Raw genomic sequence first — 19,541 nt, 5'->3', positions numbered from 1 at the left:
TAACATAAATGATTCTTTCTTTCTTTCCATTTTCTTCTTTCTAGCCCTAATGAGCAGTGTATAAGATTTAATAAATAGTTTATAACACACTACACTGCAATTACATAAGCTGGGGCTGCTTTGTAATGCCAATATGTTGTGAAATCCTTTATATTAATATAATTCTTTTTACAACTTTATTTATCATTTTTCAATATTGAAAACATTTAAATAATTGTTTAAGCATTTCCTACAAAAGTTGTGAACCCGCCCCCACACCCCACCCATCCAATATAAATCTTCTTTAAACTGTTAAAACCATTTGTTAAATGCTACATTAATACTCACAAAGTCTTAATTGTATGTAGCTGCTAAAAAGCAGAAGTGGTTGTCTTTATGTAACATAGCCTACGGAAGTTACCGTACATTGCATCAGATCTTCAGATCTTTGTCCATTAATAAACCAGCCAAATTGAGGGTCATGATGAGACTCTTTGCATACGTATACCCATATGATTTTCTCGTTCTAGTCATCCCCCCTTTTGAAACTTGCCATTCAAAGAACCCTTTTTAATATTCTTCCTATGTAAATGGCAGGAGACAAAATCCACAGTTGTCTTCCTGTGGAGAGACTTCAGCTAACTGAGTTTAATAAGTGAATGAGTGAAAACACACTAAGCCACACCTAACTAATGGTCCATAATGGCTCATTTAACTTTTTTGATAGATAAGAAAGAATGGCTTGAAATTAGTCGGCAGAAAAAATGTATGAGACACATCAAGCTGACAATAAGTAGCTATATTCACTTTGACTATTGGAAACTTGATTAGACAACACACCACCAAGAAGAAGAAGAAAAATAATACTTTTTTCATATCCTGGAGGGAAATTCAAATTGTCCAGCAGCTTACATAACCTAAAATTATATGATATTTTATGTGTTCATTATTATGAAAGTGGTAAAACCATTTAAAAAGAGAGCAAGGCAAGGCAAGGCAAGGCAAGGCAAGTTTATTTGTATAGCCTAGCCCATTTTTTCAAACAGCTGTCTCGAAGCATCATAACAACATCCTCTCCACTGAGGAAAAACTCAGTGGAATATGGAGAAAACGTGGAAATGTAATCGTTCAGTTACTAACAAGAGCTGATGAAAGCAGCTTCTGGTGGGCAGGCTGGGCCATATACAGGAAAGGCAGCGAGAGCAGACCAGCTTAATGGGAGTAGCCTCCTGGTGGGCAGGCTGGTTTATCGGCAGGGAGGGCAGGAGGTGATGCAGGTGGTGGTTGGTGCAGAGGGGTGGAAACACAGAGAAAGTGGGAGACACCAAGGCCAAGGTGAAACAGATAATAATGACAGTGGAGAGGAGAGGAGAGGAGAGGAGCAGTCTCTGGCAGCCTATACAATGGTTCAGGGTTACCTGAACCAGCCCTAACTAAAAGCTCTGTCATACAGGGAGGTGTTAAGCCTGCACTAAAGATGACTCACAGAGTGGGAAGAAACTATATAGGAAAAAATATCTCACAAAGTCGATAACAAACTGCACAAATACTCAGGGCTGTATGAGTGGTGTGTTCCTCGGTAATCCCTCGAGATGGAGTTTGTACTCCCATTCTGTCAGGCCATGTTCAGTGTCCAGACCTCCTTCCTTCCTTCCTCTCTCCCTTCCTCACTGTTACAGTGTTGCTAGAGATATTTCTGGAGTAGGCTACTGTAATCAGAGCACTAACGACATACCAGGAGCAACAGGAGAGGGAGGGGTGCTGGACTGACATCCCATAGATTCTGTGGATATCCGCTATCAGGGAGAGCTATGGTTTGGCATGGCTTTACAGAAATGAAGTGTGTGTGTCTTTTAATTATTAACAAACAAGCACTTTAATAGGGTTTTCAATGCTTAATTAGGCCTATCCCACTTCAAAAAACAAAGTCACACATTGTGATAATTATTAGTTTGTGTGCATGCATTTACAGCATAATTACATTAAATGCATGCATTAAGTCAGCATTTATCAGTTTATTTGATTAACTAAATTAGTTAACTAAAAACACAGCCTGCAGCTTAAACCACCTCACTGTTGAACTTCTCAACAGAGAAGTGATTTTTTTATTTGAAAAGATGTATATAGGCTACCATGATTAGCCTACACTACAACACCAAATACAGCTAATCTGTTATAAGTTGTTATAATATTTAGTTGCATACCCTATCTGTGTCGTTGTAATATCAGTATCGTTTGTTTACGTTTTACCTTTAGGCTTTTATTTTGAAAAGAAATAATGAGAGGTTAATAAAAGAAGTGTACATTTATATGCTGACACAATGCACATATGCCGACACAATCCGCAGTCAGTGTTTTTCAATAGCTGAACTACAAACACAACAGGTTGGGATAAAAGCCTGCACTGCGTATTAAGTGTTATTTGAACGAACCACACGGTTTTTTTTATCACCGGAAACAGCACTACTTCCGCTTCCGCTCCCGCAGTACGCGCCAAAAAGAAAACCAGCAGGCGTAGAGACTTGTGTTTATGTTCCTGTGTGAACTGTTTTCTAAAAAGAAATACATGGATAACAAACCTCACGGGGCTGTTGTGTCACCGCACCTCAACTAACGGTGAGTTACATCCAACTTAACCCCGATGTCACTGCGTTGGAGTTGAGTTTAATGTCTCTTGATACTCACGTGACGTCGGATATGAGCACTGTACACACTGTAGAAATACTCCATGTGGAAAATGCTAGCTACTTTGTGTGCAAACAGAAAAAAACTTAAACTATTAAAAAGTAGTCAGTGCAGAAAGATGACATATAACTGCAGGAAAGAGACATTGAACAGTAGATACTAATGCATTGCTCCTTTTTATTTCCTGAAGCTAGTAGTAATAGTTAATGTGGCAAGTTTGGGAAACTGTCTCCTTATTATCTCTCAGGTAATTTAATCTCTTACTGTTGTCAGAGATGTTGATTCAGTTGTGTGGTTGCTTTTTTAGGCTGTTGTTTGTGTTTGTGTGTTAATTTTTTCCACCCCATTCATATCTGTGTGGATTAACTTTAAAAGCAGAAATATTAATATGTAATCCACTGAATTTGCTTTTTTTTCTCCAGGCAGAAGAATTAGAGGACAGTCATAGTTTGTGCATCATCTCTGTACGAATCTGAGATTTCCTACCAGCTCCAGCACATCCACAGTTTACCATACTTGACCTCTGACCTCACTTTGGAGGTGGACAAAAGATGAATACGTTGCCTTGTAGGTGCAATAACCAGTCAAGTGCAGGTAGTTAACAAGCATTCGAGGATGAGTAAGTGGGGAGACCGTCTGAAACAGGTTGAGCAGCTGGCTCATTCGTTCCAGCGCCATCCTCTGACCACGCGCTACAAACCCCGGCTGTTGTTGTGCCAGCCCTCGTCCATCTGGAAGCTCTTCCCTCGTCAGTGTCTGGCTATCAGCTTTACTAAGAGCTGCAAAGAGGTAACACAAGACTCTGCTGACACTGGAATATCTCATCAGTCTGCACCTCGGCTGTTTCATCCTGTGTCAGAAGTCCTTTTCTATATATTTATTTTTTTTTAAACATTTTCTCATTTTAGGCTGTTCATGTTTTTGCCCTTGAAAAAGAAAAGACGGACCTTGGTCAAAGGATCTACCTGGTTACCAGTTACAGTGAACTGTGGCATTACTACAGGTAAATATTAGCCCTAAATCATAAAACGAACTGTGTCTTCTTTCATGTTTTGTAAAAACAAATGTGCAGTGACGGTGATTTATCTCTTCATATTTTTTCAGGACTTACACTCGGTCCTTGATGCACTGCTATGAAGTGATCCCAGAGGGCGCCGTCTGTAAGCTTTACTTTGACTTGGAGTTTCACACGCCTTCAAACAAAGGGGCTGATGGGAAAACTATGGTGTCCTCTCTCATCCAGGTATTTTTGTATCTTCATTCACAATTTATCCTTCTGTTTTGTGTTTGGACATTTGTTTTGAACTACTTGCATCACATAAAAATAATACTTCAGTTGCTGCGGGTTTAATAGTTGAAAAGCCAAAGAACATGATGTGAATGTGTTAGTAGTGTCAATATCAATACATCCATTTATTTACTTTATTGTGCAACTGTGCAGCTGTGTGGTTTTATGACCTCATGGATGAAATGATGACATCGGCATTACACATTCTTCTTAAGAATAAGTTAAAAGGTGCGGGGGGTGAGGAGGGGGGTGGGTTCCAAGTAAGTGGGGGAAGTCCTCTTCTGCCCAACACAGCGCAGCACAGCAGCCTCCTCTTCACAACCAGTCTTCACACTGAATGTCTGAAAAACAGTCTGTTCATTGAATTCAGCTGTCACCTTATGCTCCTCATGGTGCATTCAGGTGCACTGCCACTGTAGGAAAAAAAGACCTCCACCTCTTGGAAAAAACATACTAGGGCTGGTTCAAAAGGCCATGTTATGACAATTGTATTAGATGCGTATTTCATTGAACACTGCTTGAGCAATCCTAAATGCTGCTGAGGCCGTATGCACTGTTACATGTTATTCATACAAGCTCATAGATGTTGCCACAATAATGTTATAAAAACATGGCGATTATTTTTCTATTATGAATCACATAAATGACTAATCATTGCTGCTTTACTCATTATTTACTAGGCAAAGAAAACCATACCACTGACTGACTGACTGATAACTGATTGATTGATTCATTGACATCATCGAGCACTAAGAAAATTGCCATAAAAAATGTTCAAAACGTGTGTTTGTTTGACAGTTTAAAACAAGATTTATAAATGAAAGAATAGGAGTAAGATATTGTAACAAGGGCATGTCATGTAATTAGGGTCTTTCTAACTTCATCAGACTGAGATGACTTTTAGTTTTTTTTTAGATTTAATATTTGTTTGTATGTGTTAATTTAATTTTGCAGTCACAGTACAGTAGTTGAAAATGTTGGTTTCTCTCAAGTAAGTAAGTGCATCTTTTTATTTGACTTAATGAGGAAACATAAAAGTGAGAGTTACTGAACTGGAGAAGGTTCACTGTTGATGAGCAGAGCGTGATTTGTAGAGGTTCTCGTTCTTTATTAGAGGTTTTAACCTTTACGTTAAAAAGTGAAGTGTTACAGTCGCTTTTGGAGTCTGTAAACTGTCACATATGGAAGAATCATCTGGTTCTACATGTGTGTGTGAAGTGCATGTTGCTATGTTGTTGTTACCTTAAAGATGCAGCATGTATTTATCTGTCTGTGTTTTGTTTGTTGACAGTACATGTGTGACAAGCTTATGGAGGTCTATGGGATTGGATGCTCAGTAAAAAATGTCCTCAGTCTTGACTCCAGCACAGAGGAGAAGTTCAGTCGACATCTTATCTTCAATCTCCAAAATGCAGCTTTCAAAGACAACATACACATTGGTATGTTTAATGTTCCTTGTAGGCAACTGAAACGTTTTGTTTGGCTTTTGTTCCAAATACATTTTTATTAATATGTGATGTTGATTTTTATTTTTTAAGGTAGGTTTATCCATGCAGCTCTTAAACCCGTCCTGAGCAATGTCAGAGGTGGAAGTTTCCTGAATGATGGGATGAACTCAGGCGCAGAAAACAGTGAAACACGGTTCGTTATGCACAAGTGTAAAATAACATATTCTAATTTCCGTGCATTCTGCGCTATGTTTGACTCGATGATTTACTGACAACAGAATACCTGCTGTTCCTGAGGGGGAAGCCTCACCAATAGAGGAGGTGGCTCAAAGTCCATCAACTAAGAGGCGGAAGCAGGAAGAAACAGACCTCAGCTTCCTCAAGGTGAAAAACAAGGATGGACAAGACTGTCTGTTTGTTGATCTCGGTAAGAGAAACCACGCACTTCAATTTTACCTTCTTTCTCCAGACACATCCACTTTACTTGGGTTAAATAAATCTAGGAGACATTTTACACATCATTCTTTGTATGTCGTGCCAGTTCGTACATATGGATAATCACTGCAATGGCTACCATGTAGGTGTCTACACCAAGAACAGGAATTTCCGTCTTTACAAGTCATCAAAAATGGGAAAAAATGCTGCGTTCAGCGTAGCAGACGACAACCAGTTTCTTCCCAAACCTGAGAAGGGGGTCTCCGTGGAGGAAAGCATATTCTTGGCATCACTGGTCTGTAATGTGAGGTACAATGGCCACCCATGCAGATTCTTCTGTCTGATGTAAATGTTAATTGCCAAACACACACAGCTTTAAAGTTCATTTCTGTCTTTCATCAGCTTCACAGGTCAGAGGATTCTTACGTGGGACGTCCCACAAACAAGGGAATCAAATACCTGCACTCCTCGTCATCAGCTGGGATCAGCCCCAAAGCAAAGTAACACTGAACTGACATATTTCGGCATATCACCGGTTGATATTTTCTGACAAATATAATTTTCATTTATGTAACTTTTTCCATCATCAGGCTCCCTTTCTGGCTGCCTGATGTCTCCTCATCAAGAAGTGGACAACTTTGTACTAACGGTGGTTAGAAAGGATGGAATACAAGGAAGTAAGTGTTTGTGCTGCGACAGGGTGTGTGTGGGGCCTGGGGTTATAAATAATGTTGATTTTCATTATTTTCAATCTGCTTATTATTAATCCAGTTAAGCAATGACACTTTTGGCTTGAAGAATATCAGAGGAACAAAATAATATCACAGTTTCCTAAAACCTGATGACTTCACATGTCTTTGTTTTTTTTAAAGTATATATCTTTTGGCTTTTTGCCTTTATTTGATAGTACACAGTATAGATAGACAGGAAAGGGGGAGGCAGAGAGAGGGGGAATGACATGCAGGAAAGGGCTGCCCGACGCGGGATTCGAACTGGGGCTGCCTGCGGTGAGGACTGTAGCCTCTACATGGGGTGGCCGCTCTACCCACTGCGCCACGCACCGCCCCGACATGTCTTTGTTTAACCTGGCGAACTGTACAAACCATACAAGATTAGTAAAAACTGTACAAGATTAGTTCAAACCTGATTGATTGATAAATTGATGAATCATTTGTCAGGCAGCCAATTAATGAATTGTTTCTGCTCAAGACAACAAGTTTGTCCTACCTGGGAGCAGTCTGTGTTTTATTTGTTTCAAAAGCTACTTTTAAGGGAAAATTCAGAGTTGTTATTGTTGTAGCTGAGATCATCCCGGACATATTATTTATGTTCAGAACTGTCATGTGCAAATTGGTCTCACATGTCGCCCTGCCTCGTGCAGTACATGTTTTGCTTTGAGCATTTGATGAGTTGCTGTGTGGGTGTGGGTGTAATGTAAATCATCATTTTTATACAGTGTGCTCAATTTCTTCCATGTTTCTTTACCTCACCAGGCATCAGGCGGTGGAACTACTTTGTGGCAGAACAGCTCATTGTCTATGACATTGCCAAATACCGCTGGTGTGAAAATGTGGAAAAGTTTCATAAAAGCAACAACATAATGTACGTGAAGTGTGTTTCATGTCCTGTAGAGTCGGTCCGTGTATGTGTGTGTGCTCCATCTGTCTAATTTGGTCTCATCCTCTTTTGCAGGATTGTTGTGGATTTGAAAGAGGAGGCGTGGTACCAGAAGTGTCACGATCCCGACTGCAGGAACTTTAGATCCTCAAGTAGGTTATAGGACCTTCAAAATCTGACCTGTTATACGTATATTTATAAGAACTTAGTGGCACAAACTGTATCTGAGGTGATCGTGTCTCCTCTCACAGGTTACCCACTGCCGCAGGAGATCTGTGTCAGCTACATAATGGCACTGGTTTGTTTGCTTCATTTTAACTTGCATCCTGGCTCTGTTTATGTTCAAAGACATTGCTTTTCTTCACAACATACAGCAGCAGCTCATGACCATGTTATGTGCTCTCCCTCCCTGACAGGATGAGGAGGACCAGGCTTACTTAATGGATGATGACGGCAACATTGAACCCAGCCAGGCAGCGAACCAGGCCCCACGGAGCACCGCGTGTCCAGAGGAAGAATCTGCTGCTGTCTGGGGAGACGGACAGGATGATCAGGACTATTTAGAGAGCCTGGACCACTTTGAGCAAACCAGCGGGGAGATCTCTGATCAGCTTCTGCTCGGCTGCATGGCAGAGTTTGACCGCCAGTAGAAGGTAATGTTGTCTGGCTGTACAACAGTATCAAAGACCTTTGTTAGGACGTTATTATAAGTCCTGCTTCTCAGCAATTTATACGCTGTACAAAAACATGTAATAACTGGTTTTGAAAACAACACATCTGTAAGCAGATATTAATTATATGAATGTTTATGAATGCATTTCTGAACAACTCACTCCCCCTGTAGACACCCGAAAGTGGCAGCAGTAGTAACTCATGGAGAAATACACAATAGTGAAAGAGGAGTTATAATTTTGCTAAAAATATTTCACATTAACTCATAAGATATCCTTACAGCTGCAAACAACTGTATTGGAGTGTTAAAGCATCTATCAAATATCTATTATTTATAAATAGGGGGACTTACATTAATACCAAGGTACACATTAATGCACTTTATTGACAATTGCAAGAAAACCAAAACATATGAAGGATTTATCAAAAATATAATTTGCATTATAAAAGACATAAACTAAACACCACAGCTCTGGAAGAAAGCATTTATTTGGTACAGTTGACAAATATAGATACTGTACTTTTAACTCCACCCAAAAATAACGCACTGTTGCCCTTTTCATGACATAACAAAAACGATGATAACATGGCTGTCAAAGAGTCCTTGACATGACTAAAATGTGCATGATGATCACAATTTAGCAAGAAATGTCTGACTTCACAACAAAACTGTGTTTTTAAAACAGCTGCAGTGCTGTTTCTCACCAGATGGAGCCTCATTGAAAGGACCCGGAATTTATTTAGAAAAACTGGCTCCTTCATATGAAATGTGACACCAGTGATACCCAAAATTTCCGCCAATTACGAATGATATAATGGCACTGAAATTTAAAAGGAGGGACTGCATGTAGAGAATTGTAACATTCAATATTTTCCATGCAGCGTTAAAACAACACAAAAACAACCACCGAAAAAAGCACAAAATGTCTGTTAAACAACATGATTCCCAGAAGGCTACACTCAACTACACTGTGCACTTTAGCCTGCAGCAATTGAGAAACATGGGAATGCAGGGAGTTAACAACAGAGAGTATCAGGCACAATACTCTGCACACACATTTCCAGCAGATACACTATTTACAGGGTGAATGATTACGTTAAATATCAGCTTAAATAGATTACCAAAACATTAAATAGTCTGATATATAAATAGGCTATATTTGTCACTGTTGTAAAAGCATATTTATAAGATTTCTTTCTAGCTCCCAAGAATTAAACCTGACTGAAATGTTTGCAGAGGTGTGACATTTCTGACAATGGAGGAGTCAGACTTATTGGCAGTTAAGGCATGAGCACATCACATTTCCCCTTTGTCTTTTTTATTTTTTATTTTTTTTGCCATCATTCTTGTATGAGTTATACCAGTAACACAGTGGCATGATCTGAGATAATCTGAACTAATTAGGCAGTGACAGGATGGAAAATTCAGCCGTACAATAATCATACATGATGTGGCGACGATACATAGTTTAAAAGAAGGCCCCAACAAATTTATAAAGATATTTACTGGCAGAGAAGTCGAGGGAGATGTCCTTCACTAGGCTATTTGGTTCTGGCAGTGCGCTCTTAATGATTGTCACCTCCCAACTTTACTCCTCAAGCCCAGTTTACATCTTAATTTTGGCATAAAGTTCATCAATCTGCTGTCTGAAGTAGTTTCGAAGCTCCGTCCTCTTGGCCTTCAGGGTGGGAGTCAGGAGACCATTCTGCACAGAAAACATCTCGGTGTGTAACGTGATATCTCTCACCTGCAGAAAGGAAAACAAAGACCACAAGACAAATGAAAACCAAGAAGAGAAAACAATTATTGAAATAGTGCAGCAGCTAATTATTATTATTATATATCACCGATTAGTTATTCGGAGCCTAAAACTAATAAAAGGCGAACACAATTTTCTAAGGACAAAAGTGATGTCTTCAAATTGCTTGTTTGTACAAGCACTTGTCAAAAACTTCTCACAGATTTTTAGTTTGCTATCATATTCTAAATTGAATAAAATGTTAAAGGTAATTTTGCTTGGCAAAAAGCAAAACAACTGACAGCTGCTGGTTGATTTAGTTGATAGATTGATCATTTCAGCTCTTTTTAGAGAGGAGGAGAGGACTTATTGAATTAAATATGTTGTTGCATGTAAAGAAGTTTCTGTTAGTGGACCAAATGCAGCAAACTGGTAAAAAGCTGCATGACATCATACCCCCACTCTCTGCCTCCCAGTGTCCTGTTTCTCTCAACTGTCTTATCAGTTAAAGGCAAAAAGCCCCAAATACTTAAAACAAAAAAAAAGGCGAATGTAGGTCAAACGTGGCAGCAGTCACCTGTTCAAAAGACTTGAGTCCTCCTTCTTTGCCGAGCCTCAGGATGTCCTCCAGAATGGCCTTCTTCACCTCCTGTACACAGTTACAACAGTGTCAGGCACGCACAGAGAGAAGTCTGTATGTTGTGGTTTCTCATGGTAACATATCTGACCTTGCTTTTCGACAGTTCGAGGTAGGACCCTTCCAGTCCCTTTTTCTTGGCCCATATCGGTAAAAAGTCTGGATCGGTCACCACTATCCCCACAAGACAAGCCTTAAAAACACAACACAGATAACATGAGGATCACATGATATCAAGCCACCATTAGTGCATATACAGTGATTTAAACCAGCGTAGTTACTGACCTGTAAGCTGTCGCCATGTACATATATCTGGGCCACTGGATCGCTGCGATTATAGATGGTTTCTATCTTCTCGGGAGCGATGTACTCTCCCTGTGCCAGCTTGAAAATGTGCTTCTTTCTGTCAATGAGCTTCAGGCTGCCGTTCTGACAGAGCAGAGGAGAAACTCAACTTGAAACAGAAGCCAGCACCTAATGCGTTGACACTTGGACTTAAATAAGAGAAAGTTTTATTTTCAATATTGACTATCCGGCCTGTTTTACTTACAGGAAGCCATTTCCCAATGTCTCCCGTGTGCAGCCATCCGTCTTTGTCGAGGGCCTCAGCTGTTCTCTCTGGATCCTTCAGGTATCCTTGGAAAACATTTGGTCCTTTGACACACACCTAAAGCGACAGAAAATAAATAAATAAATATTTTATAGTGATTTTAACCCCAGCAAAAACACAATTTCACATTTTACTCTTTTACCAACAGACATATTTAGATGCTCCTGTTCCATATCTATCACTTCAAACGGACATAACGCTGCAAAGTCGTCCTGGTGAAGCACTTCAGTGTAAAAAAATATCGAGTGATAAATAAGTTGCGTGAAGAATACAGAAAAAAGTTCATGAGAGAAGTTTAAAGCTCTCATACAGAAAGCAGGCAGCACATTTTGTACCTATCACAGTTTCACATAGCGCCCCCCAGCTGTGAAGAAGAGGGGTTAAAGTACAGTTAGACAATGTTACAGACACTTCATTTGATACTGAGATCCTGACTCTGTGTGACTTGCAGCTGCTGTTCAGAGATGGAAAATGAAGATGTTGTTTTAAAGTAAAACTCAACTAGCCGTGTTCACTGTGATGAAGGAATGTGTTATACATGTTATTTTTTGTTGCTATGTTGTTTATTCTAATGCCAACTGAATGAGTAAGTTAAATTACATTTGTGTTTGCTGTAAAGTCAAAGCAAATAAAAGTCGTCCCCCACCCAGCTGCTGTTTGTATTTGATCTATGATGAAGCAGAACTCCTCACCTCTCCTTCTCCATTGGCTGCCAGGTAATTCATTTCTGCCACATCCACCAGTTTGATAGTGTTGCAGGGCAGAGGAGGCCCAACGTGACCTGACCACACAGAATAGTGACATGACATGGTTGGAGGTAATAAGGAAAGAAAAGCTTATGCACACCTTTTAAAAATGTACAGACACGTAGGAGAAGACCAATGGCCGACAAAGTGAAACGGAAAATACTCCCGCACACAGGCAACACTCATGATAGATTATGGATTTATTAAGAAAACAATGTTTCGGTCTTCAGACCTTGATCAGGCTCAGTATCTTTATCTTATACTAAATCATATAAATATCTGGGGTTTACCCTAGATGATCATCTTACATTTACTGAAGGGGTGAATGTTCTGTCAGACTCTGCGGGTAGGGCTTGGGAGCGGTTTTCAACAAAGTAAAATTCTGCAGGGATCTTGGTTACAAAACGTATACCCACCCAGTTGTTTAAATCTTGTGTTTGTCCCATTTTGGACTATGGAGCAGGGGTCTGGGGCTATGGTAAACCTACTAAATGTGAAGCAGTACAGAATAGAGCTATGTGTTGTTTTTTGGGTGTACACAAATTGGCCCCACTACTTGCAATATGTGGTGATATGGGCTGGGAGCCATGTGAGGTACGGCATGGAGGTGACATGGTACGTCTGTGGAATAGATTGATTAATATGTCCGACAACAGGCTTACTAAAAAAATTTTTCTATGGGATCTTTTAAACAATTATTCTTGGGCAAGGCAGCTTGAAAAAATATTTAGTATGGTTGACCTTCAATATGTATAAATTACCGTGTTCTGTTAAAGCAGAAGTAAGCGATATATTTGTGTTAATATAAGTCTTAAATAGTTATATCTTCCGACAGCAATCACTTACATAGAGTGTTTGGACCGAAACACGGGTCTGTCAGTCACTCTGCTCTGCTCTGAGCCGAGGAGAAAACTTTTCTCGTATCTTACAGTTTTTATCCAATGAGGAGAGAGAACGGCATGCAGGGCTGTGTGTGCAGCCAAGGGATGCGCGTGAATGTGGTGACGTAGGGACGAGGACTGTTATGGTGCGTTCAAGGCAGCCAGTAACTCGTGTTTTTCCGACCTGTGAAGTCATACCAGTTCGATCTGGTACGAGTTCACAGGTCGGAAGTTACGAGTGGCCGTTATAGTGACTTTCACCGGTAAAACAGGTCGGAAAAACACGAGTGGGTTGCCTGAAACGCTACAAAGTCGTAATTTGTGACTTGAAGCTGTAATTTACGGTTTCAAAAGCCTGCCTGGAACGCAGCATTAGCCAAAACGACCGGATCGCTTACTTCTGCTTTAACCAAATTAAAGAATTATTATTTGAAAACTACAAAAAAAAAATGGTTAGAAGAAGTTCAACACAAACCAAAATTAAGAACATATAGGTTAATTAAGGATAATTATGGTCCGGAGAACTATGTCACGCTCAACCTACCTAGAGCTCAGCGGTCAATTTGTGCTCAACTGAGGTGTGGCATCCTGCCTCTGGCTCTAGAAACTGGGCGTTTCCACTCGATCCCAGAGGAGGAACGAAAATGTATTTTGGAGTCTTTTAAGCAGCGCAAAGATGTGTTGTAATTCTGAAGTCTTTCAGTCCCGGCAATTGTTTTTGTTGTTGTTTTCTTTTTGCTCTGTGTGAGTATGTATGAGTGGATGTGGGCATGCATGCATGCGTGCGAGCATGTATGCATGCATGCTTGTGTGTGTGTGTGAGTATGTATGAGTGGATGTGGGCATGCATGTGTGGACATGTATTGTATAAAAATATGTAGATGTGTGGGCATGCATGCGTGTGTGTATGTGTGTGCATGTGTGGGTATGTACTGTACTGTAGAAAAATATGTACACGAGCATGTATTCCTTATCCTCCTGTGTGTGCTGGTGTTTTGTGTTTTGTTTTGTTTTTAGTGTGTCTTATAAGCCCATGAGGGCTGGGCACCTATGGTGCAAGACACCAAGTTTAAATAAAAACTACTACTACTACTACTACATCAGGTAACCTGACAATGTAGAATGAGAGAACATCCTAAATAGGCTGGGTCATCTTTTTTGAGATATGATTGGTCATTCATTGAGATGAGTAACATAAAATAGGCTATCAGCATGGCAGTATCCGTCAGCAACAGGAACACTCAGCTTCCAATAACATAATTAAAAAGCTGAGGTGCCATTATAGGACATGTACATTTACCAAACTGATACAAAAGTTGGAGCTAGAAAAATATCCCTATAAAGTAAGGGTTTTCTAGCACTTGTGATAAGTTATAGATTTATTAAGAAACCTTTTCTTAATAAATCTATTACTTATTGCAAGAGTAGACAGTGTGCGGGAGCATTTTCTGTTTCACTTTGAGGTAATCCAGTAAACGGTACTAAACTAACAGCAACAGTAGGTCAGTGGATAATCTACCTGCTGTCCAGTCTCCCGGCATCGACATGGAGCAACCGGCTGTACATTCGGTTTGACCGTAGCCTTCATAGAACTATAGCCAAACAAAATAAGCATTATTGGTGATGTGCATGAACATATAAGAGCTGTCAAACAATCAGTGAGGTGTGCATGTGGCAGTGGTTCACCTGACAGCCCAGAGCAGCTCGCAGGAACGTCAGGATGGTCGGTGACACCGGCGCCGCTCCTGTGATCATGAGTCTCACTTGACCGCCCAGACTCGCCTGCAAAGTGAGAAACAGTAAAACAGTAAAACTGACGCACTGGCCAGAGTTTAGCATGCATCAAATAGGATTGAGAATGTTATAAAAACTTCAATGAAATAAATAAATGTGAAAGATTTTTTAAACCAAGCAGAAGAGGGTTTTTTTGTATCCTTTTAAGAGTTTAAGAAAAACGCGGGATGCTTTTATAACACGTCATGTTTACCTGTACTTTTTTGAAGATGAGCTTGTCCCACATGCTGTCCCTTCTGACAATGCCACTCTTGAGCTCTGCCTCCTTCCTCCTGTAGGCAAAATCCAGTAACCATCTCTTCAGTGGTGTGTTGGCCTGACCAAATACCTGTGGAGATGTTGAATACATTTTTAAATTACATTTTAAAGGAGGCCTGCCTCGGACAATCAATACATGGGATGAGAAAAGTGAGTGATCAATAAATAAATTACAGTCAGAGAAAAGAATATTTCTCAACTCAACAACTTAAATATGCAATATAAGATCTGACCTTGTCAAACATGCGGTTGAGGAGACGTGGGACCACAGGGAAGATTGTAGGCTGCAGTGTTTTCAAGTCGTCCATTAAAAGTCGAATGTCCCCTTGGAAGTAGCCGATTCGAGCTCCATGGATGAGGATGACTCCCTGATGAAAACACAGCCGCTTATTCACCCTTGTTCAAGTTAAACACAGTGTGAGGTTTCAGCCACAAGGGGGCGTTGTTATCACACTTAAAGTCACTCCACCCATACTGTTTGTTATTTAAACCTAATGCTGAAGTTTCCTACATTCATGAACTCTATGTTCCCTAAAGTCAAAGGTTCGTTAGACATTAATGAAAAACAAATGAATCAGAGCAGCTAAGAAGGACATGAAGTCCACCAGCATTTCTGTTGCATATTTCCTGTTAAACACCACATACAGATTCATATACTGTTTTAAAGCAACGTGTTTTTTTTTTACATACACTCACAGGAAATCTCCAGCTTTAATGCTGATAACATGCTCATGCTTTTTTTTAAAAATGTTTCTGACTTTGAGGAATATAGTTTTTGTACAAAACATTTTTATATTTTGAGTTTGTGATGTTCCCAAGTAATTTATTTGTCACAAAACAGCTGTAAAAGAACACTTCCTGTGTAAAAACAGAAAAACTGTCAAAAATGAACAGAATTATTATTTGAATATATTTAAAGGTTGAATATGGAGAATGCTTATTAAAAGCTATATTTTTTCAACAATAATACATCCAGGGGCGTTTAGAGGGGTGCAGAATACAAGTATTGCTTTTTCATAAAAATAAAGATATTTAGTGTGAATTAATTAATTTAAGAAATTTTGACGGGTTCGACAATGACTTCCTGTTTACTTCGTACCAGCCAGTAGGCGGCATTGGGGGTCACTTCTCCGCTGTTTTGCTAAACCTCCTCCCGGTCGTGTGCATTTGTTTTCAACGAAGCCTTTTATAATCAATCGGTGGATCGATGGATTATCATATGTTACGATGTGCGTATTTGTGTGGTCTTATCTGTCATAAACAAGAGAACATGGTTTACAGGACGCGTTTGTGTCGCGGACTCGCGGTGCCACCGAGCTGTGACACCGGGTCAGAGGCTCTGATCGCAGGTTTGGTTTTCAGTCACAATGTGGAAGGAGCCTCCACTCTCCCTGTAACAAGTTACTAGTCATTTATCTAACATCACCATTAGTCCGAAGCTGTTTAATGAAGGTAAAAATGAAACATGAGGTAAATATCCTGCGTAGTTCTTCTGCTCTGTGCAACTCTGATCAGAGCAGCGTCCCTAGCAACAGTGTGTTATACTGAGCAACGGTCTGCCAACCGACTGCTGGAATTATTTTTCTGTTGACGGCTCCATATTCAACCTTTTTGTTAAGTATCTACTTAAAGAATAAGTAAACAAGAGTAAGAATTGAGCATTGGATTGCAACTGTTAATACGTTTGGATACTCAAATTTCTGCTGTTACTCACAAATGTACTGAGATACAATAAAAATTGAAGGTGTTAAAAGTTAAAAGGAAGCCCATGGCAACGTGCAACTAAACCAAAAAATTTAAACTTACATGTAAATAGCAGAGCACTGCAGTATGAATATGCATAAACCTCCGACACATTCTCATATGAACATAGAAACAGCTGTTTTGAAATGTTTTCTGGCTGCTGTTTATTGTCTCCATAATAATTTCATGATTCTTTGATTTCATTGTGCAACAATAGTCCAGTTGCCTACGATTCAATTTGCCCAGAAAAGAACGATGATCTGGATGAATGATAATATCCATAGACATTGTGCAACAAATCTGAAAGTAAACAAGTCTACAACATACCTGTACAACCCTCTCAAACATGTGAGCTAGGGGGAGATAGGATACATGAATGTCATGGAGGTTCAGCATGCAGTGTACCTGCGGAGGACACACAAAACAAAACACGTGCACATATGCAGGTCAAGCATGGCGTACTGTACCTCCACCACCCTCTCAAACATATGGGCCAAAGGGAGAAAGGAGATGAGCACGTCTTTAGTGCTGGGCTTCAGTAAGCCCTGCACGACGCCGTACATGAGGTGAGGGACGAGGAGGACAGAGAGAGTCAGAAAGTCAGAGAGAAGTTTAAACAAGCACATAAAAATAAATCATATTATATTTGATCCAGATCTCATGGATGCGAGGGTGTAGGTTTGTTTTCACAAGGGCAGTTCAGTCAAAGGTGTTGGATACATTCATAATAATAATAATAATAATGAAACTTTTGGGTTTTTTTACCCAGAAAAAATGCAGAAGAAAGGAGGCACTTTTTTTTATTTTTTATCCCTGTGTCTTGCCTGCAGGCTGCACCAAGATGAGGGCTCATGTTTCCTGAGATGCAAAGATCAGGGCAAAATAAAGTCTGTACCCTACATGACTCTGAGGCGTGTAAAGCTTATTACTGTGAACATGCAGTAATAACTCAAGGTGACTTTTCTTCTCCCATTTAAACTACAGCACCACTATCTAGAGAAGTTTAGTCAGACAGGAGGCACCTCAAACAGAGAGGAGATGAGAGCTGCTCCCTTACATGGAATTAAAGGTGTACAGAAATGGCCGTTTGTCCTGTTTGTCGCGCCGAGTTGTCACGAGCTGCAACACGAGTTTACCCGAGTAAGGAAAACGAATTTGATTGGTCGTTATCGAGCGGGCGGGACAAAGCTTGGGGCGAGCCCGAGCTCGGTGTGTGTGTGCGTGTCTCAGACGTTTGAATGACGGATTACGGATCCAATATCAGTGGCTGGTGAATCGTGTACAGGCTGACGTATAATCCGTGCGCCTGCATTATCCAATGCGAAAAAAAAAATACACACTTTCATCCCGGATTTACTCAAAAATAGAATTTTGCACAAAGTATGGCCTACATCGTCTGAAAGATGAGTTATTACACTAATTTTATGACCCAGAGTGGGCTTAAATTCAATTTTCTTTTCTGTACACCTTTAATATAAATATCCAGGACTTATATTGAAATAAAAAGTGCTGGAATCAGATACAGGTTATTAGAAAATGTAATTTACTGTAGACTGAAGCACAGCCTTTAAACTTGTGTTGGTTTGTTCGTTTACCTGTGTTACTCTAATGAAAGCTGCAGTGTTGGCGATGACGTTCCCGTGAGTAAGGATCGCCCCTTTTGGGTTTCCTGAAAAGCAATTAAAGCTCAGTATTACACATGATGTTAAAACAAATAACTTCTAAAATGTTAAAGTTGCAACACGTTGTGTCCTCACCTGTGGTTCCAGATGTGAAGCAGATCAGTGCGAGGTCCTCTGGTGTCGGGAGCTGCAATCAGAGCACAGATCTACACTAATGCACATGAAGTGAATTCAGGGAAGTGTGGGGCCTAATCTGAGTGGGTGATTAAAAATACTGTAGATGCTCAGAGCTGAAAGCTCATTCTTGCTTTAATGAGAATAAAGTTTAATGGTGTAAACTGATAAATGAAGCTGTTTCTACTCACCACTGGTGTCTGGTAGTTGGCTTTACCTATGGCCTAGAAAATACACAAAACATACAATAACACACAATAATCATGCTCCAAACACACAGTATCCCAGGATCTCATTTCCATTTTCTTCTGACATGAACATCAGTGAGTGACTCAGCAGGTTTTTACAAAACATCTGTTAATAGTTGCGGAAAGACTCAGGAGATAACACAGAGGATCTAACAAGATGTTGGGATGTCGTTCTCACCTCAAAGTCCTTCAAACTCAGGATCTCAATGCCACACTCCTGACCGCGGGTGACCAGAGCGCTGTCGAACGCCTCCATGATTACAATCGTCCTCACCGACTGGTTTTTCCCGGTGGCGCAGTCCAGAATCATCCGAGCCTTTTCGGGCACATCACAGATCACGGTTGAGATGGTGGCTGAAAAAACAGACGTCCATCTAATTAACAGGCTTCCTTGATATCACTGTCCTCAATCCAGAGCACCATGATCGCACGGCGGGTGGTGCGTGGTAACGTGTGAAGGTTGTGTACCTTGGTCCATAATGTAGGCGATTGCTTCTGTGCCGAGTGTGTCGTACAGCGGGACCACCACCAAGGAGTATGTGTAACAGGCCAACTCTGAAATGGTCCACTGAGAAGCAAAAAAAAAAAAATTAACAAAAAACACCACCAAGTGCTTTTCTTGGGAGTTTTTCCTCAGTGGCTGTGAGTGTCTAAGTGCAGAGGATGTTGTTGTGCTTGCTGTGTAAAGCCCCTTTGAAACAAACTGTTTGTAAAAACGGGCGATAAACTTGTCACGTCTTGTCTCCAGCAATAACTTTGAAACTGAAATATTTTATTCATATCATCAATATTCAAAAGAAGCTCCCGCACACTGTGCCCTCAGTATAAACTACAGATTCAGTAGAAAACATTTACAAAATATGCCCTAACCCACCTACTGGCTGGAAATACAAAAAAAAAATCTTCATTGTCCTCACAAAACGCAGAAAAGATTTTAATATAAAAAAAAAGAAAGACAGTACAAT

The 19,541-nt window shown here is 40.2% G+C and overlaps 2 protein-coding genes across 6 annotated transcripts in view; one reads left to right on the top strand and one right to left on the bottom strand.

Annotated features, from left to right (window-relative positions):
* acsl1a (acyl-CoA synthetase long chain family member 1a) overlaps positions 1-19,541 on the bottom strand; it is a 109,339-nt gene that overhangs the window by 59,685 nt on the left and 30,113 nt on the right. For 4 of the 5 annotated variants that reach the window (XM_083975791.1, XM_083975792.1, XM_083975789.1 and 1 more), the window contains 16 exons: positions 19,045-19,144; positions 18,755-18,930; positions 18,520-18,552; positions 18,290-18,341; positions 18,128-18,201; positions 16,860-16,937; positions 15,023-15,157; positions 14,725-14,859; positions 14,424-14,519; positions 14,257-14,329; positions 11,803-11,891; positions 11,051-11,167; positions 10,786-10,929; positions 10,592-10,693; positions 10,441-10,512; positions 8,596-9,872 (listed from right to left, as the gene is read on the bottom strand). In XM_083975791.1, the coding sequence (XP_083831917.1) occupies positions 9,732-9,872; positions 10,441-10,512; positions 10,592-10,693; positions 10,786-10,929; positions 11,051-11,167; positions 11,803-11,891; positions 14,257-14,329; positions 14,424-14,519; positions 14,725-14,859; positions 15,023-15,157; positions 16,860-16,937; positions 18,128-18,201; positions 18,290-18,341; positions 18,520-18,552; positions 18,755-18,930; positions 19,045-19,144 (1,617 nt within the window). In that variant the 3' untranslated portion in view covers positions 8,596-9,731. Of the gene's footprint in view, positions 1-8,595; positions 9,873-10,440; positions 10,513-10,591; positions 10,694-10,785; positions 10,930-10,987; positions 11,168-11,802; positions 11,892-14,256; positions 14,330-14,423; positions 14,520-14,724; positions 14,860-15,022; positions 15,158-16,859; positions 16,938-18,127; positions 18,202-18,289; positions 18,342-18,519; positions 18,553-18,754; positions 18,931-19,044; positions 19,145-19,541 lie in introns of those variants that run through there. The other variant, XM_083975793.1, reaches the window with a different exon arrangement.
* primpol (primase and polymerase (DNA-directed)) lies at positions 3,280-8,102 on the top strand (the record flags this gene model as incomplete). Its single annotated transcript, XM_083975873.1, has 13 exons — positions 3,280-3,453; positions 3,573-3,667; positions 3,769-3,907; positions 5,244-5,395; positions 5,495-5,593; positions 5,679-5,827; positions 5,982-6,144; positions 6,238-6,335; positions 6,426-6,512; positions 7,329-7,437; positions 7,528-7,604; positions 7,704-7,750; positions 7,869-8,102. The coding sequence occupies 13 exons, from the start codon at positions 3,280-3,282 to the stop codon at positions 8,100-8,102; spliced, it is 1,623 nt and encodes a 540-aa protein (XP_083831999.1).

This window comes from Trachurus trachurus, assembly GCF_905171665.1.
Source record: "Trachurus trachurus genome assembly, chromosome: 1".
Lineage (NCBI taxonomy): Eukaryota > Metazoa > Chordata > Actinopteri > Carangiformes > Carangidae > Trachurus > Trachurus trachurus.
The sequence above is the reverse complement of the archived record's forward strand: the minus strand, read 5'-3'. Positions and strand labels throughout refer to the sequence as shown.